At 32.6% G+C, this 25,050-nt stretch overlaps 4 protein-coding genes across 4 annotated transcripts; 1 reads left to right on the top strand and 3 right to left on the bottom strand.

Annotated features, from left to right (window-relative positions):
- The first annotated feature begins 5,701 nt into the window (after positions 1–5,701).
- LOC112096991 (egg cell-secreted protein 1.4-like) lies at positions 5,702–6,085 on the top strand. The gene has a single exon (XM_024181252.1). It carries the CDS (start codon positions 5,702–5,704, stop codon positions 6,083–6,085), a length of 384 nt encoding a protein of 127 aa, XP_024037020.1.
- A 2,372-nt stretch (positions 6,086–8,457) lies between these two features.
- Positions 8,458–9,802, bottom strand: LOC18036643 (citrate-binding protein). The gene is made up of 2 exons (XM_006427825.1): positions 9,536–9,802; positions 8,458–8,847 (listed from the first exon to the last, which is right to left on the bottom strand). Exons 1-2 carry the CDS (start codon positions 9,800–9,802, stop codon positions 8,458–8,460), a joined length of 657 nt encoding a protein of 218 aa, XP_006427888.1.
- Positions 9,803–17,080: 7,278 nt separating this feature from the next.
- LOC18036159 (probable plastid-lipid-associated protein 7, chloroplastic) lies at positions 17,081–18,986 on the bottom strand. Its single transcript, XM_006427823.2, has 7 exons — positions 18,581–18,986; positions 18,376–18,491; positions 18,173–18,295; positions 17,976–18,074; positions 17,821–17,865; positions 17,531–17,604; positions 17,081–17,444 (listed from the first exon to the last, which is right to left on the bottom strand). The coding sequence occupies exons 1-7, from the start codon at positions 18,843–18,845 to the stop codon at positions 17,348–17,350; spliced, it is 819 nt and encodes a 272-aa protein (XP_006427886.1). The 5' UTR covers positions 18,846–18,986; the 3' UTR covers positions 17,081–17,347.
- A 1,385-nt stretch (positions 18,987–20,371) lies between these two features.
- LOC18036158 (protein BOLA2) lies at positions 20,372–22,546 on the bottom strand. The gene is made up of 3 exons (XM_006427822.2): positions 22,125–22,546; positions 20,877–20,899; positions 20,372–20,773 (listed from the first exon to the last, which is right to left on the bottom strand). The coding sequence occupies exons 1-3, from the start codon at positions 22,185–22,187 to the stop codon at positions 20,587–20,589; spliced, it is 273 nt and encodes a 90-aa protein (XP_006427885.1). The 5' UTR covers positions 22,188–22,546; the 3' UTR covers positions 20,372–20,586.
- Positions 22,547–25,050: the final 2,504 nt, after the last annotated feature.

Genomic DNA, 25,050 nt, shown 5'->3' with positions numbered 1-25,050 from the left:
TCAAGAATTGAGTTATCATGCAATTTCAATTTAACAACCCCAATCCATACAACTCTACAAATTGCATTGCTCCCCATCATTACTATACCACCATCATATTCATGATACTAAGAGAAATGATGTTTAAAATGACACATATGAAAAGAGCACCCGAAATCAAGTACCAACTTACCTTCTTGATCAACATCAGAGGCAATTAGTACTCCAGTTGATTTATACCTTTCTTCTTTAACAATTGCTGCATCACCATTCTGACTTTTTTGCTCCTTATTCTGTTTGTACTTCCTTTCTGGACAATCTCTCTTAAAGTGACCTTCCTTATGGCACTTGAAGCACTTAAGAGTCTTGTTCTTGTCTTTGGACTTTTCTTATTTTTCTTTTCTTTTCTGTTTTCTTGTAATGCTGACCCTTTGCAGTTAACCCTTTTCTAGTTTCTTGATTAAGATTTTCTCTTTTTTCTTGCAACTCTCTTGTATTCAGAGCTGATTTGACCTCATCCAATGAGAAAGTTTGTCTCTCATACATGAGTGCAGCTACAAAATTCTTATAAGATTCTGGTAAAGAGCTTACCTATAGCAAAGCTTTTCCCTCATCATCTAAAGCTTCATCAATTGCTGCAAGTGTAATGTGCTTATCTAGTGATAAGCATTCTGCCATTTTTAGAGTAAACATCCTTTTTTGGATGTAGAGTCTGTTAGCCAATGACTTCTTCATGTACAAGCTTTCTAGTTTCTCCATTAAGCCAGCAACAAATGCCTCTTTGGCCACTTCTCTGATTACAGAATCAGCAAGGCTAAGGATTATAGTACCTCTTGCCTTCTTATCAATTTCAACCATCTGTTCTAGAGTCTTTGATGATGATATCCCCATTCTCTCTATCTTGGATAAATCTTCAAGTGCATTACCGAGACCTTGAGTAACCAAGAGAGCTTCAATTTTAACCTTCCAGATGTTGAAATCGTTTATGCCATTAAACTTCTCCAAATCAACCTTCTGAGTAGCCATACGTGAATCTTGGTTAAGAACCGAGTTCTGATACCAATTATTGAATTTGATTCGCTCACTTTACAACAACAGAACCAGATTCTCCCAGGATTCTCCACCAAGATTAATCAAGATGCATTCACATATTAGATCAGGTTTAGAGAGTTAATTAAACCTAACTAGACTCGATACAAAAGATTATTCACTAACACAGAAAACAAGCACTAAGAACAAATCACTTGCTACGAGTAGAACATGGAGCCATTAACGTGGTTCAGCCATTAATGGCTTACATCCACTAGTGAATTCATCGACAGGCTTTTATTGAAAGAATTCAAGAAGTTGTTACAGAGACTTTGAGAACAAAGAACAAGTAATTGCTTTCTCTCAGAATTCCCTCAATCTCTCACACGCATTGCCCTCAATCCAAAAGGCCAGCAGCTTACAAACCAATCCCTTTAACAGCTTTAACGACCCAGAACGCACAGCTCTTCGACACGTGCTAGTTGAGTCTGTTTATAACGAATCTTGGCTTCAATAGATGGTCACGTGATTACTTCGTGATCTAACTAAAACCAAGCGTTACCAAAACGATCACACACAATGTTGTTTCAATTTAATGACGAGTCGTGTGTTGTGCAAATTTTAATGTACTCGCAAGCGCACGAATCTATTGTAGTATAGATCAATGGTGAGGAGTGTCGATCCCACGAGGAGGTGGATTTTAATTATATGTAGAATTAATTTTGTAAATGGGTGGTTGAAATTGTGGTGGAAGTGATTTAAATTATCCTAAAATTGGAATTGCAATGGCGAGAATAAATTGAAGCGAAATCTATTGAAATGACGTACTTGGGTATCTGGATCCGTATCAACATGCATCATGGGCTAAATATTCCTTATTAATACCAATTAAATCATGAGGGGAGAATCCACACCTCATGAACCACGCTCTAATCAATATGGTGCTAAGGGCTTATCGTGCCAAATAATAATAACCTTATACTAGAGAGCCGGTGTAACCAAGGCGGTATCTAGACAAGATTATTATTATTTGTCGACGAGAAGTCAAAACATCCACAAAAACTAGAGGGGAAGAGAAAATAAATTTACCAAATTAAGCCCATGACACATGTTGAGACTTCTCCTTCAACCCAAGCTTGAAAGAAAATTAGCTACTCATAATTGAACTAGGGGCAAAATAGGAATTTATTAAAATACTAAGAAAATACAAGATGGAGAGGGAATTACAGAAAACAGAGTCCAAAAATGGATTCAGAGATATCAAATTAGGGGGGGAGGCCCCCTTTTTATAGATACATGGAGTAAATTATGGTCATCGGATTAAAAATAGTTTGGACGCTCAGGATTGCGCCACGTCATCAGTCAACAGTCTACGGTTTGACCACGTGGATGAACAGTAACACGGTTTGACTCGGATGAACAGTAACGCGGTTAGTACCGTACACGTGAATAGTACCGTACATATGAATAGTACCGTACATATGAATAGTACCGTACATATGAATAGTGTCATTTTTCCTTTTATGCTCCTCCTAAGATTTTCGACCGTCCTGAGTTCAAAAACGATGTCCGTTTTGCCGTCTGATCTCTCCTTTATTGTGAAATGACTATAATGCCCCTAAAATGCATAAAATACTTAATTAAAATAAAACACATGTAATTAAATCACAAGAAGGTTAAATACATAAAAGTAAGGGTTGTTAGTAAGACTTGAAATGTAAAATGACGGTTTTCTCTTTTATAAATATGCATTTTCTAACACTCAACATCTTGCTTTTCACATGAGTTACTTAAAGCTTGAAACAACTTGGAAACACTGCCATTTGCTGAGAGGTGTTTGTATTTACCTTATAACCAATATATATTTACTTTAATTGTGAGCAAAACCAAGGATCTTATTTGACATTTGTTTATTATATATAATGGGCACATTCTTAGTAGCCATGACTGGAGCTTTGATTGGTCAGAAAATTAAGAGTGGTTTTGTTTGAGAGGTTGCTGCTGGGGCTATATTTTGGAGCTATTTTTTTATTGAAGTATTTGAATCTTCCTTTGTTCTTTGGCAATCAGATGAATTTGAGAACAAATGTCTCTTATATGTAGTGAACTATTTAGTGTTAATAACATCGCAAGTGTATGTTTATTATGTGGACCACCTTCTAGTGTCTTGTTAAGATTGAAATCTTGTCAAATTTCTTACGTGCACGAATTTCATGTAATTTCTTTTAAGCATGAAGAAAGAGACAAAAGAAAAAGGTTAAAAGAAAATATAATCAGAAAAGAAAGTAATAGCTGAGAAGTAATTATCAGAGAAGGCACCATTTAAACTTTCTCTTTTCTTATTTATTTTTATGATCATCTAGTTTGTTGCACGCACTGGATTTCAATTGTTATCCACAGCAATTACTTGTGAGATTCCAAGTAGATCTGAGTAACATATTAACACTAGGACGAAGCATATTGGTTAAAGAATAATATATAGTTTGCTATTATATTAGTTGTACTTTCTGTTGTAAAAAGCTTAGAAAGCTAATGCATCTTCTTCTTCTGACCGACTCCTTTAGGTTTAGGTTTACTAAAGGCAACAATCCTCATACATTCAAACATTACGAGCTCCACAATCACTGGGATCGCGATTCCATAATCATCACCGTAGTTTGTACTAATTATGTGTACAATTGATTTCTTGTTATCACCTAAAAATTATATGTGAAGGCTCAATTTTGTACATTTCAGAGACCAAAGTATTTATCCACAATAAAGTTACTTAGGCAAATAAAGATAATTATCTGCAACATTTTCTATGATTGTTGATCATAATATCTATTGTTTTCAATTTGGAATTTAGAAGACAAGTGCATCTACCTTCTCATATATATATTGGAAATTAAAGTGTAATTGGATTATTTTTATTCAGCTACCTTCTCATATATGTACTGGAAATTAAACTTATTGGGCAACATAGCTAAAAGCTATACGCACCTGATGATTTAAATAAGTTTTGGAAAAAAAATGGAATCCTTTTGTTCTAATTAATGCCCCATGTCCTTAATTAATCGACTTAATACTCCATTTGATAACTCTCTCTTCAACGAATCTATATATGATTTCCAAGCAAACTCCTGCAATTAACGTATTATCCACGTACAAAACTAGAATGATGTAGGAGGTGTCAACTTTCTTCATATCACAACAATGGTCGCCGCAATACTCTCTCTCTAGCTAGCGTACCTGAGTCGCTCCGATACTAGCAATAAAAGTAATTAAAGGATAAAAATAAAAGCAATTAATATGTCTCATATGTTTATGGTGATTCACTCTTAATGTGATCGTCTATGTCCACTTTAAGCCACTTAGGGGTTTCACTATAATGAAGAATGGAGGGTAAAGGAGAATTTTAAACTCAGTCCATAAACCGGCCCCTTGCAGAGTGAATGATTTTCTACTGCTGATAGGGCTCACCCTGAATAATATAATAACTTGTATTGAAACTATATTCAGTGTAGAAATAGACTTGAAAATCTATTGTAAAAGAGAAGTTCTTTTATGCATCTTGAGCATTACTCTTTAATTATTCGCTGTTATTGTATGTGTGTATGTATTATTATGATTGATTGAAGTATATACATAATAAAGAATGAATTGAAAAAAAAAAAAACCTTGCTCCAAAAGCACCCAACACATTTTTCTAAAGTGAAGAAGAGTATAAATGATGCAATACCTCAACTTTTTTATATAAGTTATTTTAACATTAAAAGCCCAAGCTACCATCCTTTATAGTCCAATCCCATAAACCATTTTTTAAAGCTTTAAAAAGACGAAAAGGAAACAAAATCATGATTTTCTATTTTAGCTAAATAGGAGAGATAAACGGTAAAATTAGTTAAAATTGGGTTTTGATGTTCCTTGCTTAAAAGCTTAGGGATCTGATGACTCTTTCACCAAATTTTGCTGGTGTTGTCGTTTTTCCTCCCCGGCCAGTATAATTTTTAATCTCATCAAAGTGAAACATGGTTACGATGTAATTAATGGACTTTAACCTTTTAAAATAGGATATAAACTGTTTTCTTCATTAGTTTTGACTATCAAATACGTGATTAAATGATAATTAAACTCTGAAAGAATATAATTTAAAGCACGGTAAAACGATGGTAAAGCAATGAAAAAAAAATAAACAAAAAAAGGTCATATGTCCAGTGTCCTAATTAGTCTCCAGTTATCAAACTGCTTTAATACTGTTATAGGATTGGTAGACGCTTATTAATTATTAGTCAAAATGTTAACACAATAAGTTATGATACTGCATACTATATTTATTAGTCCAAAATTAATTCATTTTCTGATGTTGGGATCTTTTAATTCAATTTATATTTTCGGTCATGTTCACTGAGATGACATAAATAGATTTTGATTCTGTAATTCTATAAAACTGAAAGCATTCTCTAGTCAAGTTCATACGACCATAATAAAGGACTGTAGTGGTGGACTTAATTTGAAATTTTAAGTAACTACTACTAGTTTGTGTTAATGTTAATTAACAGACGTGCAATTTGACTTCATGAACTCAATTACTGTAAATTAATCACGTACCCTCTTCGTCTCATTCTCTATAAAAACCTCCCAAAACTTTAAGTTTTAATCAACTCGATACAAAACTAAATATCTCAAAAAGATTAATTAGTCATTCATCATCATGGCTCTCAAAAATGTGTGTCTCGTTTTGGTTGTAACATTATGCCTCCTGGCATATGCAAGTACTGCAACTAGGACTAGCTATGACCACAAGGTCAATACCCCAGGTTATGATCTTGCCGCAAGGCTTCAAGCTTACCAAGGCCAATTTATGGAGTGCTGGAATTCACTTCAGGCGTTGAGTTCTTGCTCAAGCCTGACCGTCCAATTCTTCCTCACTGGCAAGGCTGATATAGCTTCCTGTTGCGGTTCCATTGATATCATCTGGAGTAAGTGCTCCTGGCCATCTGCGGTCATTTCACTCGGATACACACCCGCCGAAGCCAACATACTTAAAACTTACTGTGATGCAGTTTCTGCTCCACCTGCAAACCGTAAACCTTAAGGCAACATGCTCGCTCTAATTATTGCTTCTTCAATTTTAAGAGTACTCTTGTTCTGTTCTTTGTGGTTGTGGCCTCGTGCATTGACTCGATTTCTCTTTTATGCTGTTGCTTGGACCAGTGTTGTGTCAAAGTTTTAGCTGTCCAAATAAATTAAATTACCCTGCTGGTATGTTTATGGAATAAAGCATTTCATTTAAATCTACGGTGAATTACTGGATGGTGATGCTCTTGGTTTTTTTAATATAAAGAAAAATGTCAATATTGTTAAATTTGAACTCATTAATTAGGATAGAATATTGAAGGTTGAAACTGCTCTAAATGCATCTCATTGAATCATTTTTACGGAAATCAATTAAACAAATATAGCATCTAAAAATAGTTTTATTGGCGCTTTGGTTCTCTTCTTTGGGTTTACACAACACAACTTATTATGCTGAGAGAACGGCAGCCATTACTAGAGCACTTAGTTGTTGGTAAGAACTGGTGCAAGCTTTGGCTCGAGTACTGAGCAGCTCAAACAAACGGAGCATTTGATTTGTTTGGTATTGAGATGCCGTGCCTCTAAAGTTAAAGTTGCAATAAAATAAAAACCATACTTGTGGAAGAAAAAGTCATAATACCTCATTAATTAATTATGTGTGGGGTTATTTGCATTTCAAAAATTACTCTGCACACTCTAGTTTTAATAAAAATATGTACTACAAAAATACCCATCATGTGAATTATTATTAAGGACAGTTTATTATAAGTTAATATTATACAATTACTTTGAACATTCATATAGCATACTCATTATTCAATTTATAATTCTCATATCTTAAATTCTAAAATTTTATTTTCAATTAATATTTAAATGAATAATGAGAAAAATACTTTTGAGAACAAATTCAACTACAAAATATGTGTAATACTTTTTATTTTTAAAAAATAAAATAAAACAAAAGCATTATATAAGAACTTTTTTTTCTTTTTTTTTTTTGGTGATTTGGCCATTCTTCTTCATCTTCTTAATCTCTTGGTCTTCTTCTTCTCCTCTCTCTTTTTTCCTTTTTTTTTTGCAGTATTTATGGAATATTTTCTGTTATTACATTCTCATTGCAAGTTATTTTGGGTGCAAAATTCAATATTGAACATAAATAAACAAAAAATTAATAACTAAAATTATGCAAAAAGAAATTTATTTACAACTTGATTTAATTATATTATTGTAAGTATATGTTAAATCTCTTAAAAATAATCTTCTTATAATTAATTTAATTGTTATTACACAATAACAATTATGTAAAGATTTTAATGAGGCATATTCTTTGTAATGAACATCCAAGGGGAAGTGTTATGAATTTATTAAAATAAATGTAGATGTTCACAACATATATCTCTTAGTCTCTCCACTCTCCCATTAGCAACCTTTAGCTTCCCTATAACTCCCACTATCTCACAAGAAATTATAATCTATAATTTTTTATTAATTTCATGGAGTGATTATGTAACTATAAAAGGAGAGTCATCTTTTTGTTTTGTACACACACAATTGGAATGAATAAAATCAGTTTATAATATATTCTCTCATTTTATTCTTTATCTTGCATTACTTCTTTATTTGTATTGCTGGCTAATAGCTTTTTTTATTGTTTATAAGGCTGACTCATCTTTTAAAAAAAATAAATTCATATTTTTTATCAGTTTCATCAAGTGTAAAATAAGAAAAAATAATAATACTACATTCTTTTTTTAAAGCTGCGTGAGTGGCGGTTCTATTTTCTAGTTAATTATATAGTTGGGCCAAGGTACTGTGATAATTTAAAAAAAAATAGATTGGAACTTTTAACCCCTTCTAAAATCCTTATAATATCTCTTATAAGAATTTTGAGAAGCATAAAAAGGCCTACTCAAAAAATCAAATAACTAAAATAGCCCAGCAGCTGCCGGCTTAAAAAAAGGGGCCATCATCTGATTATCTAGATGGATGTTTCGCCCTCGAATATTTCCAAGTTTTTTTTTTTTTTTTTACCTTCTCTAATGACGTCATTTCCTTGTTATCCATTTTCTTGTACTATTTTCGTTTTACGCTTTTTGAATTTTCATTGTTTCGGCTTTCAATCCTCGCTTGGTGATTATTATTTTTTTTTTTCACTATGTCATAAGCTTGAAACCTGGCAACTATTTTTTTTTTTTTTGGGCATATGTTAATGCCCTAGAACCACAGATTCTAGATAATTATTAGGAGATTAGGAAGACACAAATTAAAGTCTTAACTATTATAGAAGATGTGATCATTCAAAATCACCACGCTCTATTATTTGTCGTTGGACTAGCAAATACCCGAGCATACACATTTAAGCTCATGGGAAATTAACTAATCAAGGAGTAATCAAACACATTTTTTAAGAACCTTAATGTCCTTCCAACGCGATTCCATGTAGTGAGACTCATTGTCCTGGCCGTACACCCCAAATTTGAAGTAATAAGAGTTTCCCCCACGGCCAGGTGCCACATACTTGAGGCTTCCGTCAATATAAATCTTAACCGTTGATGCATTCACATTATGAATCACGTTTAGCCTGAACCATTTATTATAAATGTTTGGGACGAGAATTGGAGCCCCATAGTATGTGAGTGAGCCATTGTAGACTCTGAGCTGTAGCGTTGTGTTGCGAGGAAGGCTTGCTCCGAACACTTGCATTATGCACACACCAGATGTACCACATGGCACGTACCCATATCCTTGGAATTGCCATACATCGGAAGAATAGCTGTATCCCTATGAGAAGAAATATTGAAGTACGAAAATTCAATTCTAATGCCAATTGATTATAAGATATATAATAAAGTTAGCTCCTGTGGTTCCAAAATTATTCAAATTGTTCATGCTATATATTTGTACTTTGTTAAAATTTACTTGATTATTTCTTATTTTTCATTTGTAACATGTCAGATTTGTTTATATTTAAGTTATATCAGAAAAAAAATAATAATAATACTATATATTTACATTGGAAAAGTCAGATCCAACAGTAATGGAGTTAACCATAGGAATGTTTTGGGCGATTTTTAAATATAGAAACTAAATGAGTAATGTTTCCCATAATTGAGGGACTAAATCATAATTTACCCATAAAATAAGGGTACATGTTCATTCAACCCCAATAGTTTGGGTTAATTATTCCGTTAGCTACAATAGTATTTAAAATTATCTAAAATACCCTTATCCTTATAAATTAAGAATAAAATAGTGTGTCTTAAAATTCAAACAAATTTTACATACAGACCAAAGCTGGATAATTTAAGGAAAACAAACAGATATACGACGAGGATTTTTTAGGTACTTAATTTTTAAATATACAGGATCTCGTTGGTTAATAAGCTCAAACTAAAGAAGAGACAAATAACTCAATTATAGGAAGTGAAAGCAACAAAATAAAATGAGTGTGATAAGAAATTTTACTTACACGGATGAGAACCTCGGTGCGAGGGTTGGTGGGACTATTTTTGGATAAAGGCTCATCTGTTGAGTAAACCCACAGCTTGTGAACTCCATCTACGAAGCTGTAGCGATCACTAACAGGCAAGTTATACGGCTTCTGGATGCGAAAGTTTGATGTGTTTAGTGGAAGCTCGACGAAACCGTGCGTTGGATCCTCTGGCCAGCTTCTTACACGATGAATTAAAATAAAAACTAAGCTAATTGCAAGGGAGATATTGTGACATAGCGCCATATATTCTTCTTATTTGCTTGGGAATGGGAGAGCCAATTAAGGGAAGTTAATTTGATATATTTGCGGAATGATACATCGTTGTGGTGGTTGTATTTAAAATGATAGCTTAGAAAGTATGTGAATTTTTAAACACATATCCACGAATGACCCGCGAGATGTTAACAAACAAAAAATTACGTATTCCCATTATATGAGTGTTATTATTAATTACTGTTAATAAGGAGGGTTTGTATTTTTTTTCAGAAATATAGACTTATGATCACTAAGTTCTAAATGAAATTGTAAACTATTAGTCTTATTTGATTAATCATTTCTCATGTTTTGTCCATTTTATTAACACAATCGCACATATAATTTTGATAAGGACCGTCAGGATAAAGCTTACAAGCTTTCAAACATATGACTCCCTAAAAGTTTGATTGATTGATTTTTTTCGAACAACTTTATTTGATTAATCATATCATTAAAAAAATAAACTAAGAAATCGATTTAGATTTTTTTTTTTCCACTTCTACCTCTTTAAAAGTTCATACAAAGGTTCCAAAGCATGTCACTGTTGGATTCCTAACACATCTTTTGTTAACATTCGTTTGGTTCGTTATGTGCTCTTTCATTTCTAATTGCTCCTTGGATTCTTCTGTGTCACGGGCATTTGTTTTTAGTGCCCTGGTCAATTCCATAGCTCTATCAAAAAATATATCTATAATTGCATTTTGTTACCATTATGTTTTTAGTCATCTCACACTTCCAAGTTCATCAAAATAGATTGGAGCTGTTCAAAATCCAACCATTTACATCCTTCAATTTCCTTTTAAAACCCTTTTGGCTATTTACAACTCTACCCTTAATTGAAGTTGCACTTAAAGACATACAAATAGAAAAATGATTACATGACAAACTCTATACACCCCACGTCCCCACCTACGTGCCTTCCGAGTTTAAAATTTATTTAAGAATTTCGTAACCTTCTTTTGATTTTTTAGGGCTTCACATATCCAATATTTACAATTAACATCCATTTTCTCTTCCTTCTCAATGGTTGATGAGAATTTATAGGAAAATTGCAACATGCTTACATGAATAAGAGCAGTAGAAGGCTTTTAGTTTTGCTAAAAGTCTTAATAATATTCATTGTACGTCGTGCCTTGGATTCTTAAGACTTTCTTTTTTCATAGGTTTTGAAACTCTCTCAACTAGTAGTCATATATGTTACAGAGGCTGATGATTTCTTGTCGTTGGCTTCGACTGATAGAGTGATTCAGGCTTTCAATTTGGAATCAAAAGATGTCTTCAACTTCTTCAAAAACACACTTATATCATACCCGCGGTTCAAATCAATTGGCTGTTCACCAAAGATGTTGGAACAAAGGGATTTACAAGTGCTATGAAAATGGTAGCTAATATTAGTTGAACAACTATGATATTGTCATAAAAATAAAAATAAAAAAAAAACTTCTTAGAACTCATTAAACTACTCACTAAATTTATTTACTAAATAAACCCGCCTTAAATTTTAAAATTTTAAATTTTACTCAATAAACTCACTTAAATATCTAATCTATCTTTACTAAACCGAGTTTTTATAATAATGATGATCTTATTCATTAAACTCATGAAATTCATTTATAAACCTTTAATAAATGTTTCATTGTTTTTCTTTTTTTTAAGGAAGTTTTTTTTTTCTTTTGCTTTCATTAGAAGATGATCACAATAACTTCTATATTATAGCATTCGAAAACAATTAAAAAACGTACTCAACTGTGATACATATGTGATCAATTTTTGCATAACCCAATATGGATCTGTGGCACTAAAACAATCGCTGGAGCAAAGATGAAAGAAATGTGTCTGTGGCGACCGGTGTACCCAGGACTCAAAACGACATGCTGTCTCAACGACAATTTTAGCCCCAACTTCTAACTTTTCAAAAAAAAAAAAAAAAAAATTGGGAGAGAGAGAGAATTGCTTTATGTATCAATTGTCAACCGCAAACAAAGATCAAGTGCAAATGCAGATTGGCCCAACTTAGTTACCTTGATCGAAATGTGCCCATTTAACAACAATATATGGCTTCACAGAATAATCACACCTTTAAATTAATGACTTAATAAAAATATAATTAGGATCTAATAAAATTATATTGAATGTAAAAATGGGTTGAAAGAATAAAAATTCTATTTTTTTTGTTGTATTTTAATGCCCGTAACTGTAATTTAATTTAAGGTAATTTTAATCATAAAAATATTTTAAAAAATGAGTTTAATAAATAGTTAATAGTTTGGTGGGTTCAAATAGTCCCACCTTTTTCGAAATTTTAATGAGGTATATTAAAAAAGAGGGTTTTAAGAGGAGTTTTGAGGTGGTGCCAATAGCCCCACTCTTTCATCCTATTGAAACCCTCTTATTATTTGTTGTTTTACATAGGGTAAATACTCTTTTAATCCTTATATTAAAAAATACTTCAAGTCTCTCCTGTTGTCGGTTATATTATATTCTTATAATTTATTTTATCTTATATTTTATAATAATATTATTGCAATAACCTTAAGGACGTTAACAACAACAAAAAATTTAATTTTATCAAAGAAATTTTTTTTAGGATTAATTTGATAAATAAATATTTTTTCTTTTCAATAATATTCTCAAGATTGTTTGTAAGAATTATTTTTTTTTTAGGATTAATTTGATAAATTTTGTGTAATGACGTTCGAGTGACAAACATATATTCATAACTTAACATAATACAAACGATGCATGCACCAAATTTCTTCTCTCATTCTATGTTTATCACTGGAAAGTAATCACACAAAATTTTGAACTCGAACGAAGCATTGAAGTTTGTTGCCTAAACTCTAGGAATGCTGCTTTTTACCACTACAACTGAACCTAAACTTGTGGGAACATAAAATGAAAAAATATTCAAATAAAAAGAAAGATAGGTAGATATAATTATTACGTTGCTTAATCTTATTTAATACGTTGAGTAGAATGACAATAATGGTTCGATTGGATGCACTAACCTTCAGCATTTGCGCAGGAATCCTGCTCGCATTCGGGTGTCAAAAACGTTTCAGTACAGTCATCAGCGTTCCCTACCGTAGCTTGTGACTGCCTACCACCACCGTAAAAATAAATAAATAAATAAAAACATATTAAAATTGATATCTATCACCTGATTAAATCAATCATAATTGCTAACAAAATAAATCAACATATTCAGATTAGAAATTTTATAAATCAACATATTGAGTTCTCTTAGACTTTTATATACGAGAAATTTTAGGTGTAGATATCCGCAAATTAAATCCAAATTTTTCTGCATACTTTTTTCGTGCTTGAGAATGAAACTCAAACATATATGTGATAATTTTTTTATAACCTCTAAATGAAAAAAAAAAAAAAAGATTTTCTTTCCTTCTTTGTAAGTATATTAATTAGTTTGTGCTTGTTTTTCTCACCGCAAAGTGAACTGATATAGTCTCGTAATAATGTTCATGTATAGTTTGTACAAATTTCAACAAATTTATTAAGAAAATGGATCTAGAAGAGACTGAGATTAAACAAATTTACCTGTGGTGATGAAGAGCACAAGTAAGAAAATGGCAGTGGTTGGAAATCTTTTCATTCTTTATGTAGATTGAGAGAAGCAAAGCAAGTTAAAATAAGAGTGGTTATGGAAATATATATTAAATTCTCTACATGTGTATAATGTATGTATATACATATGTATGTATGTATGTATGTATGTATGTATGTGTGTGTCTATGTATATGATTATTTTAATATAAATTTTGATGGGTTTTTTGGAAATACAGTTTTCTCAATTTTGTTATGTTCTAATTTGGTAAACGCATAGAATTTTGATGCTGCTATTGCTAGTGAACGATACAAAACTTCAATTCTCTTTAAGAGGAAATAACTAGTAATTACTCTGTTGAAGCAAATTTCTAGTCAACTTAGAAAATTAATTTACGTGGGGGCGATATAACGAAAAGACACAGAGAATTAATGTGGTTCGGCTTTTGGCCTACGTCCACAGGCAGAGAAAGATAAATATTTTAGGGGTGGGCAAAAAAACCGTAGTCTTAAAAAAACCAAACCGAACCGACGGTTTTTTCTAATTCGGTTCGGTTTTTATTTTTTAAAAAAACCGAATATACCGTTTGTAAAAAAAAACGAACCGAAAAACCGAATTATTTTTTGATTTTATTCAAATCAAACATGATTTTATTCAAATCAAACATGTTATTTCTCTTTATAAGATTATGATTATGTTTATATAGATGGAGTATTGGAGTTTCGTTATGTATTTTGAAATTTTAATATTTCATATTTTGGGAGTATCTTATTAATAGTTAGTAAAATATTAGTGATAAAATGTGTTTTGAATACTTTGTATTTATTGTTAATATTTGTAATAAAATTAGGATAAATTAATTGTTGAAAAAAATTATTAAATTCATGAGGCCCAATGGGCTAAAAATTTAAAAATTCAAAATAGGTCCAATAGGCCTAGAACCGAAAAAACCGAACCGAACCGAACCGATCCGAAAAGAACCGTTTGAGTTCAGTTCTTATTGAGTTCGGTTCTTATTCGGTTCTTTTTATAAAATAACCGATTTAAATCGGCTCTACTTAATTCCGAACCATGCCCACTTGTAAAATATTTTATTAAGATCGCACTTACAACTTGACTCCCTCTCTCTTTGCTATTTTTTTTTTTCGATACCTTACACAATGAGAGACCTCTACTTTTATAGCCTTCTATAGATAAAGTCATTTCCTAACTTGAACTCTATCCTCTAAGATTTGAATTACAAAGTATTTCTACATTTTTATAAATTGTATCCGAGTCAAACTCTACTTAATTTGCTTTTAGGCCAAGCAATGCCCTTCTATTGATCTTCAACGACAGCTCCTCTACTTGGGTTTGGCTTTTCTTGTACAATCCATAATCTAGAATTGGGTCAAGGGCTATCTAAAACCATGACTTCTGCCATCCTCCACTCCTGCTCCTCATTCCTATGGAGCCTAATTCTTGCTCCATGTTCCTCGAGGAACATGATTTCTACTCCCCATTCTTGGGGAGCATGGCTTCTAGGGCTCATCTTGAGGGTATAATTCCTGCTTCCCATTCTGGGGAGCATATTTTTTGGGGCCCTATTCTTGGGGTAGAATCCATGTTCTCCATTCTTGGGGAGCACACTTTTTGGGGCCCATTCCTAGAGATAGAACCTCTGCTCCTCATTCTTAGGGGAACATATTTTCTGAGGCCCTATTATTGGGGGTAGAATCCTTGCTCCCTATTCTTAGGGGAGCACACTTTATGAGGCTCATTCCTAGAGATAGTACCTCTGCTCCTCATTCTTGGGGAGCATGTTTTCTGGGGCCCCAATCCTAGGGGTTGAATCCCTGCTCCCTATTCTTGGGGGAGCACACTTTCTGAGGCACATTCCTAGAGGTGGAACCTCTACTCTCCATTCTTGGGGGAATATATTTTCTGAGGCCCATTCCTAAAGGTAGAACCTCTGGAGCCCATTCTTGGAGGTGGAACATCTGCTCCTCATTCTTGGGGAAACATATTTTCTGGGGCCCCAATCCTATGGGTAGATTCTTTACTCCCCATTTTTTGGGAAGCATACTTTCTAAGGCCCATTACTAAAGGTGGAACCTCTGCTCCCCATTCTTGGGGGAGCATATTTTCTGGGGTCCTAATCTTGAGATAGAATCCCTGCTCCCCATTCTTGGGGGAGCATATTTTCTGGGGCCCAATCTTGGGGGTAAAATCTCTACTCCCCATTCTTGGGAGAGCACACTTTCTGAGGGTCATTCCTGGAGATGGAATCCCTACTCCCCGTTTTGGGGGAGCACACTTGCTGGGCGCAACACTTTGCACTTTATTGACTACTTTATATTTTCTACAACATACTCAAATTTGTCATGTATTACAGAGAAATTAAATGCACTAATGTAAAGAAGCAAAGTCGTTTAAATTCTTATTCAAAAAATAATAACAATATATTCCTAAATATATTATTGTCCTTTTATGAATTATCCTTGTGGCATATTTAGTTTGAAGAAACGAAAGGAGGAGCGAGGAGGGAAAGGAGGAGAACAGGAGAGGAATTGACAAACAAATAAAGAAAAAATGATGAATTTTATATTAAAATAAATAATAAAATTAAGATTTTCTCTCTTCTTTTCTCTTATTTCTTCTAATCAAATATGGCCTTAATATATTATATATTGCTGGACGTAAAATAAAAAAGGGGCTTAAAAGGCCAACTTAAGCAATTTAAGGCCCAAAACAGTTAAAGCCTCTTTCCTATCGTCGCTGGGTAGGCCCCTAGGCACCCCTATCACATGAAATAAGATTAGGTAACAATTTCCCGTACGATTCTCCAAAAAAATCAAACAAAACTGAAAATACAAAGAAATTCAATCTTAATCGAATGAAACCGAATTAGATTGTTTTAAAATTTTCTAAGACACATCTTAAATCATAGAGAAACAAACTAGCCAAACTCAATTTTACAGCAAGATTACATTCAATTAGTACTTCTTAATAATATTTTGCTCGAATTTGAATTTAGTGTTTAGTTGAGTTGTACTTAATACTTATCTTTCAATAGTCTTCTACTAAGTGCACATTTGTAACTATGTATAGTTAAGAATTAATTATTTATATTTTCTTATATAATAACTATCAACTACATCGTTTTAAAAGGTCCACAAAAAGTTCAGCTCATCCATGAATTAAAATCATTTTTTGTTATTTTTAACGTCAAAATGGTTACTTTCTACCTTTTTGGTTAAAACGGATCAGCATTTTCTTAAATTCATCATTAAAATAACATCATGCATATTATTGGTTATTTCCCTTGCCTAAAAGAAGATAAATTCATTCGTTCATGGTCAATAGCATAACCAATTGCTTATGTATTTACCCAAATTGAAACATAATCATCAAACTGTACCTTAAATAATTCAATGGGATTGATCTACATTATAAATTATGCATGCCCATGCATCCATGCCAATGATGCCATATTTTAACTTCAATAACTTTTGTAAATCCACACAAAAAGACTGAAAATTTTTTCAATCTCTGCTATTCTCTGACTTGTCCTCTTCGTCACGACAGGCAAAATTTTTAAATCTCAGTTATTTTAGTTTTATTTTATCAAATAAGATCAAAGAACTTAATAATATCTGTGTGAACAATATCTTGGTTATAAACAGAAGCTAATTTTTTTTAATAATGTTCAATTTTGTGACGTATGTGTAAAAAGAGATGAACATTTGAAGTGGGGTGTACATAGAAATTGCCTAGAGACAGATGAAGTTGCTCAACAGAACACAGGACTTGAGAAAATATTCTACTATTTCTATAGACTAATCTGCTAATGTTTTCATATGCAGCCTAAAAATATAAATTGTTGGATTGAATCAAATCCAAAGTTGAGCATAACTAGTAAGAATTCGTAACAATGTATAGTATTTTGAGCTTCATAATGACTGGAAAATACGTGGAAACGAGTTTGATTATTCCACCACATTTTCTCCCGCTGAAGATGATCTCTCTAATATGAAGATATTGCCTTTGTCATCTCTCCCTATTCTCATTGTATCATCAACATATCTATGATAATGAATCAAGGAATTAAGAAAGCACAATATTGTCTTTTCAGTATCAAGTTTTCAACCAGGAGAAAGTAAAAAGGATACGAAATCTCCAGCCAACCATCCGGATTGAAGATACCAAGCAGAAGATCATAGTTCTTCCGAAACATGTTCATCAGCTATTGTTTTCCAAACAAGAAAATAAATGAATTTAGAGTCAAAGAGGCAAAACACATATATAGAGAATGTAATGCTTTTATAATCACCCAAAAGACCTTGTGCGTGTGACACAATATGCCCATTGATGCACATAATTTATACAGTATGATTTGTATTTGAAGAAAAATATAGGATATGCATTTGTATGAATTGGTTGTGCTTAAAGGAGAGCTTACCTGTTCTGGAGTGATTGTTGAGTTGTCATAAGCAATGTCAACCCTCTGCAAAATTGAGAAAAGAAGCCTTTAAAACTAAGCAGAAGTTTTATTGCAACTTTAAAGAGAAAAAAGGAATTAGAATCAAAGTAACAAAAAAGGATTGAAGCTTTAACCGATTTAGATGCAATCTTGAAAGAGGCTTCAATTGTCAGCTGCCCATTCAACAGATTCAATCCCCTCACATTGAACTTGATCACATTAACTGCTTTACCCTCCATTTTTTCGCATCACAAATATCGAAACTCAGCAAAAACAGATGATGCTACACTTTACACAATTGATGAAAAAATAAATAAATTACCATAAATACCTTAGCAACATCAATGGACTGGAAAAAATCTCCAAGTGTGATGAAATCTCTCAATCCTAGCTTTGTTCTTTTAGAACCCAATATTGTAATTGTACTGTAAACTAGCTTCCAGGTTCCACCTACCTACCCATCACAGAAACATAACTACTAACTACCATGCTAATAAACACTTCCACAAAAATCACTTAAAATACCAAACTCACCTTGTCTAAGTTTGCAGTAGGATGTGGTGTTGGATTCTGAGACTCTAGCAACTCCACTAATGCTTCAATCTCAGATTTTTTAGCAGATGGGACCCCAAAAATTCCTCTATTGATTCCTATAATTTATGTAAATGCATCTCATTTTAAGTAAATGCTAAAGCACGTGAATATGAGAGTATGAGACCAAATTTTGAAATGGGCATACCTTGAACAACTTGCAAAAGCTCTGTTTTGATCTGGGTAAGTGTCCTTTTGTCCGAAGAATCGCGTGTCTCTCTGTCATCTCCAATTAAGCCAGAGCTTTGCTCTGCAACCTTGGCAGTGTAAATGGATCTAAAGCTTGTGCTTTTAGTCCATGAATGTGTGGCTGGGATTAGTCTGTTAGATTTTATCTTTTTTGTGGCTCTGGTGCTTATTGGTGGAAGCACTTTGTGAGCTGGGATTGGTGATTGAACAAGCTTAGTGGCCATGAATCCAATCACAATAACATGTAAAAAATGTTTTGCTTCTGTTGTAAGCTCATACTGAAAAGCTCAGGATCTGTGATATTGATTCCTCTATCTGTCTTGTTAACTTAATTATGCCTGCATTATTATATACGTATCTGCCTTGTCCTATTTGTTTGGTTGGAATAGTTTAATTCATAATTATTTTTTTTCTTCATTAAGCATGATTTCTGTTATTTTCTCATTAAAAAATTTTGTTCTTTTTCATATTTTATGTTAAAATTTTGGCTGTGTGCGTTTTTTTTTTCTTTTTAAAATTAAAAGCATAAGAGGATAGGTCTCTGTATATGTGGTCGAGGTTTCCCAAATCTTAAGGGAGGGAGACTCGAGGTAAACCTTGTCATATTTAGATATGGCCAATTGGTCAGACGCCATGTGTTCGTAGAGCATGGCATAACACGAGCATAATTTGGTGGGGTAAGTGGCACGGCACAGCACACACGTGGGTTGAGCTGCACTTAAAATTTTAAGCACGCGAGCCTTAAAAAAACGATACGATTAGAGATGGGTTAAGCACGGTACGATAAAAAAAATTTACAATAAGCACATTTTATTTTTAATAAAAGTAAATTTAAAATTTATGATTTTACAAATAACTTGAAATTGAATTTTTTAAATTCATTTAAATATTAGTTTAAAAAAAGTTCTATAATTTATTTATATTTATAATTTATTAAACAAATGATTAATATCATGATTTTAATGAATAAAATTATAAATATCATGATTTTATAAATATGCATTAATGTTATTGTGAACCATGATTTATGACTCTATATAAATCCAAGTTAACAATAAAGTTAACCCTTAAGAAATTATTATTATTATTATTGTTATTAAGTATTAAAAAATTTATAATATTATTGAAAAAAATTTATTCTATTAAATTTGAATAAAGGCATATAAATCTATATATATATATATATATATAGGCTTGAAAAAAAATATGCTAATAGTTTGACATGCGTTCTTAAAAAATTTTTTAAAAAAAAGAAAAAAATTTATTGAACTTTTTTCTTAGGCACGACATGCCACGGCCCACGGCACGTGTGCCAAGATGAGCTTAAAAAAAATTAAGTACGACACAAAACACATAGTAAACACAGTATAGTACAGGCACGAGCACATATGATCCTTGCTTGATGGATCAGACCAGCACGGCACGGCCTGGCCCATTGACCATCTCTAATCATATTGAAATTATAATAATGTGATGTTAGTAATAAAAAGTAAAATATCACATCACAAAATCATTCTTCTAAAAGCCACACATGCAAACCATGAAGGTAAGGACCTTCTTTTGCATTTTGGCCAGCTTCAATCTTGAGGCAGTTTATTAATATATAAATTATTATCCAACTTAAATCAAAATTAAAAAGGTCTTGATTTACAGATATTTATATGAAAAGGAGACTATAAATAATTTGTCTGTCACTGAATTTAAATTGAGAAAGCTTCTACGCTCATATGTAGGGCGGCTCAGATCAAAATTGATGCCATAATAGCATGATACAGAAAGCACATTAAATTTGAGAAAAGCAGTTGCCTAAATTGTTAATTTTAAAAGAGTTTGAACATTCAGTAATAACTAAGTAAATTGATCCAAGTTACAAGAAGTGCTAAATTTATTCCCAAATGCATTTTATGTTTATAGTTTAGTCACATTCAGCTTGAAGCGATGACTGTAATATTGAAGAGCATGTTTTTAAGCAGCAGCATTAGACTCTTGTTGTTGTTTCCACTGCTCCGGGGTCATAGCTTTCTTTATAGAGAGAGCATGGATTTGCTTCATCTCCTCTTCCAGGGCAGCATTCACTAGCCGGTGCCTCGCCAGCAGCCTCTTGCCTTCGAATTGTTCTGATACAATCTCAATTTCAAATTTCGCACCGCATCTGAGAAAGCCAATCAGAGCACATTCAGGAAATTGAACGGCAAGGAAAGTCGCTCAAAGCATACGAACTAGGACTAAATTTTAGTTTGCATGAAAATACTCACCCACCAGATGTATCAATCACTTCCTGACGGACAAAAAAAAAAGGATTAGTTTAGTAAAAAGGAATGTTGATTCTACAGATGCAATTACAGCAATTAAAAAAAAAAAAGGTGCAGGAACTGACTGCGGTGTCCAAGCACACTAAATTTATAAGAATATCAGCCATCTTGAGGAATTGACTAAGTTGCATTGACAATTTGACACTACGAGTCAAGATGTATTCGAGCAGCAGCCAATTCAAACACCAAGGGTAATAAAATTAGCGATGCACATTAAAACAGTCAGAATAAGTTATTAACTACAAAAGAAATGATTGGTGTCATGACAAAGCTAAGCAGATTACGTCAATCAGTAATCCCAAGCCGGTTGGAGAGAACGTCATATAACATCCTAAAGAACAATTACTTTCATGTCATGGATTTCCTTGCTAGTTCAAAAAATGCTATGTAATGCAATGGTGAGGATGACCTTTCAATATGATGATGCCATATCTCGCATTTCTAACAGGCAATACCATATTTCTAACAAAGCAAAACCTAAAAGTACCACTCCAATAACAACAAGAAAGAACACATCCGCAATCCACCATCCTACAAAGGGGATTTTACATCGACGGAGTAAAGCATAAACAGTAGATACTGCCGTTCAAAATGCTTGTAGATGGATATATAACCATTCCATCCCACCAACCCAATATCTAAAATTACACGCATGAAGTTTAAAAAATCACACGGGAAACAATCGCTCACTGCACACGTAAAGGATTTATATGATAACTGATTCCACGAATTGGAAATATGAACTAACCTTTCTTAAGAATTCAAGAAGAGAGAAAATTACAAAAGTATACACCACAAAATTTTTAAGATTCTTTTTTTAACTAAGTAACTAATTGACATAAATCTTATTTACTCTACATCCAAATCATAACCTTCTCATTTACTCCACAATCCTTTTTAAAATTATTCAATGTTCAAATAAAGGGTCTTAAGAGTACTAAAAACATATGAAGTCTACCAGTTACAAACTTTACATAAAGCACCAATGCATCGAAACAAACCCAAAACCAATCCAAAATTAAATAAAAAAAACTGAACCCAGACTCTGATTTTTCTATTTCTTTTCTATTTTCCAACTCTAAACTGGCATATCAACAATCCAATATGTGGGTGATGTGAATGTGATGAAGCATAAAAATAAAAGATACATAATTCGAAAAGTAAAACAAAAATTGTAAAAGAAGAGCTTACAAGATGAGAAGGGTTGAGTTTTGAAGTCAAAGTAGATTCAACTTTTTCTTTTGTGACGCCCATTTTAACTCTCAATTCCCAAACTCTTGCTTGCTTTCTTTCTTTTTGGCTTCTTCTAGCTCTAGGTTTCTGCTTAAAACCTCAGAGCATGGAATGTGAATATTCGTTTTGATCACAACCAAAAGGGTAAAAGAAAAGATTCGTTTTAATCCGAGATTCGATTTGGGTGGATACCAGCCGTGGGCAAGACCCACCAACTGATTTTTTTAAAATGATTTTTTCATCTTTTTTAATTTCATTGAAAATGAAAAAAGATTACAATAAGGGATTTTAAAATGATAAAAAAAGAAAAAATTGATCTGATTCTACACCCAAAGCTCAATTAGCGGTGTCAATTGGGTTGGACCGGGCTTGGCCATATTTGACTTAAGTCCCGGCCAGGGAAAGCTCGGCACTCGATTCTCCATGCCCGGACTTTTTCCAAATTCCAAGCCCCCTTTTTTTTTAATGGGAATTCCAAGCTCCATTTTGAAAAAAAATAAATTTTAAGTATTTTTAATAGTTTAAATTTTGAATTTTAAATGCTTTGGTGGGGTTTGGATTAGGCCTCAACATTTTTAGATGGATGCATTTAGAATTAAAATGGTGGAATTAGGAAAATAAAAAGTAAATTTTAAGATTAATAACCAAGCTGGGGCTTTTTGTAAGTTCGGGTCGGGCTAAATACACTTCTGATATTTGAACCCCTCTTTTTATCTCACTAGCCTTGCACTTTTCCGCTAACACTATTTATTTTTAAATTTACCATTATTAAAAAATAATTAATGTATTTCATTTTCTTTCTTAAGGATCACCATCACCCCTCTGCATATTTTCATAATTTCATTACCACCAATTCACCATTAAAATCACTATCACCACTTATCTTCATCAATCCATCAACATTTGTTGCATATAATGAGTTTTTGTTGTTGGGTTTTTGTTAAATTTTATAACAAATTATGGGTTTTCTTGTTACTAATTATACTGATTTTTTAATTGTGTAATACATAAATCAAATAAACCAATTATATTTCCAATTCAAGAAAAATAAAGAACTCATTGATTTCAATAACAAATTAAATCACTTTCAATAGTAGAGGATGGGTGATTTTTATTTTTTTAATTGTTTTTGTTTCCTCTGTTTTTTATTTGGTATGTCATCTTCCATTTTTATTTGTGCTTTGAATGACTCATATCAACAATATCAAATTGTTTCATTTTCAGACTTGATATTAATCTCTTTATCTACTAAAAAGTTTTAGCTAGTTTTTTTATCAACGTACTTTCATTTTTTGAAATTGATAATAAAGGTAATTTTGAAAATTGATGGGATTAATTGAAAAGTGAAGATTGGTAAGATAAAAAAATTAGTTTAAGCATTACTACTAAAAATTAAAACCACAGCTCGACTCTCTAACCACTAGGATGGGCTAAAGCCCGACTATATTCAAGCTTTTTTTTGCAATCCCTCCTAGAGCTAATCATAACTTTTTTAGTATGATTTCAAGTATAGTGAATTGATGTTGTTTTGGTCTGACTTTGGTTTAGTCCAAAATACTAGGAGAGCTTCTCTGCAGAAGGTGGTTTTCTGGTGAAGATGAAAGTTAGGCTATCTGGAGATAGTTTTTAAGGATAATGATGGATGAGACGAATTTAAAATTACAAAAAAAAGTTATTAGAGGCAATTACCTATGACAACATTTTGACAGTCAAGTCAATAAGAGGTTGAAAGTGGTGATGCGTTTATAAGAAATCCTAGAATAAGAGAAAACTTGAGTCCTTTTTGTGAATGTGTAAACTTTTGTGAGACCAACCTGACCTTTTAAGGCAGAGTGCTTCTGAGGGCATCTTTATGTCATTTTAGACACGTTGTGAGCCGTTATTGGTGATTTCCCTTCTCATATAGGGTTTTAAGAGTAATTTGGCCCCTCTTATGAAGGCTTTTAATAAGCTTACTTGGATTGGACAATTTTCCATTAGGGGACCGCTTGTGCTGATAGCGAGTGCTTAGCCCTAATTGGCCTATATTGGATGAAGCAATTAGCCTGAGGAGTAGTTGATTTCACTGGAGATGGTGTAGGTGGCTTTGTATGTGGTCCCCCTTCCTCAATTCTAATTTTGGCAGCGTACAAAGAGATATTTTGAAGATAATCCATATGGGAACTGTATTGTAATGGCATGGTCTGATGGCATTGGCATGGCTGCCATTGTCCTACAGTCCCATATAGACATGTGGTGACTTGGAAATTTTGTAGGATGCATTTTTCAGTTACTTTCAGATAATTTGGATAGTTGAGGCTGGTTCCTTGAGATCTTCCCATTTCATCCTCCTTCTTCAGCTTTCCCTTTATTCTTTATCACAGTCTTTAGTCAAACTCCCCATGTGTTATGCCCTCAATACCTCTGGTCTACATTTTACCACTAATAGATGTAATTCTAAGACTTGTGATATTCTATTTACATGTTAAGCTTTTATACTATCTATAAAAGACATCTTATGTTGTTCGAGTTAGAGTTTGATTAGAAAAAATAAATAAATAAAGAAATGGTTAGAGACTATTCTAAAATTATTTTAGATATTTTAGAAATATTTACATGACAATTTTAAATAAAGATACTGATAATAAAAAACTACACGGGCAATAATCAACTCATTATTTTTTGACATTTTAGGTTGTTAAGAGCGTCCTTATTCTTTCTTATTTTATAAGATACTTCGAAAAACCATTTAGTAATATTTGATAAACTGTGAATAGGTGACAAAATGTGCTTGAATGTTAAGAAAACCAACACCCACATTAAGAAATAGTTTCATGCACTATACATTAGTTTAAATTTATATAGCAATAAAAAAAGAGATTGCCAGTCTCCCTTATAAAAATTA

The sequence above is a fragment of the Citrus clementina genome, unplaced genomic scaffold (assembly GCF_000493195.1).
Source record: "Citrus clementina cultivar Clemenules unplaced genomic scaffold, Citrus_clementina_v1.0 scaffold_7, whole genome shotgun sequence".
Classification (NCBI taxonomy): domain Eukaryota; kingdom Viridiplantae; phylum Streptophyta; class Magnoliopsida; order Sapindales; family Rutaceae; genus Citrus; species Citrus x clementina.
This window is presented reverse-complemented; position numbering and strand designations above follow the sequence as displayed.

Bases quoted from the DNA above. Each gene is read 5' to 3' on its own strand.
- LOC18036643 (XM_006427825.1), bottom strand. From the start codon at position 9,802: ATGGCGCTATGTCACAATATCTCCCTTGCAATTAGCTTAGTTTTTATT. The intron at 8,848-9,535 runs GTAAGTAAAATT...TTCTTCTCATAG, and splicing joins GCACCGAGGTTCTCATCCGT to GGATACAGCTATTCTTCCGA.
- LOC18036158 (XM_006427822.2), bottom strand. From the start codon at position 22,187: ATGGGCGTCACAAAAGAAAAAGTTGAATCTACTTTGACTTCAAAACTC. The intron at 20,900-22,124 runs GTAAGCTCTTCT...TTTGTCCGTCAG, and splicing joins AACTCAACCCTTCTCATCTT to GAAGTGATTGATACATCTGG. The intron at 20,774-20,876 runs GTGAGTATTTTC...TGGCTTTCTCAG, and splicing joins GTGATTGATACATCTGGTGG to ATGCGGTGCGAAATTTGAAA.
- LOC18036159 (XM_006427823.2), bottom strand. From the start codon at position 18,845: ATGGCCACTAAGCTTGTTCAATCACCAATCCCAGCTCACAAAGTGCTT. The intron at 18,492-18,580 runs GTATGCCCATTT...CATAAATTATAG, and splicing joins GCTTTTGCAAGTTGTTCAAG to GAATCAATAGAGGAATTTTT. The intron at 17,605-17,820 runs GTAAGCTCTCCT...GGAAAACAATAG, and splicing joins CAACAATCACTCCAGAACAG to CTGATGAACATGTTTCGGAA.
- LOC112096991 (XM_024181252.1), top strand. From the start codon at position 5,702: ATGGCTCTCAAAAATGTGTGTCTCGTTTTGGTTGTAACATTATGCCTC.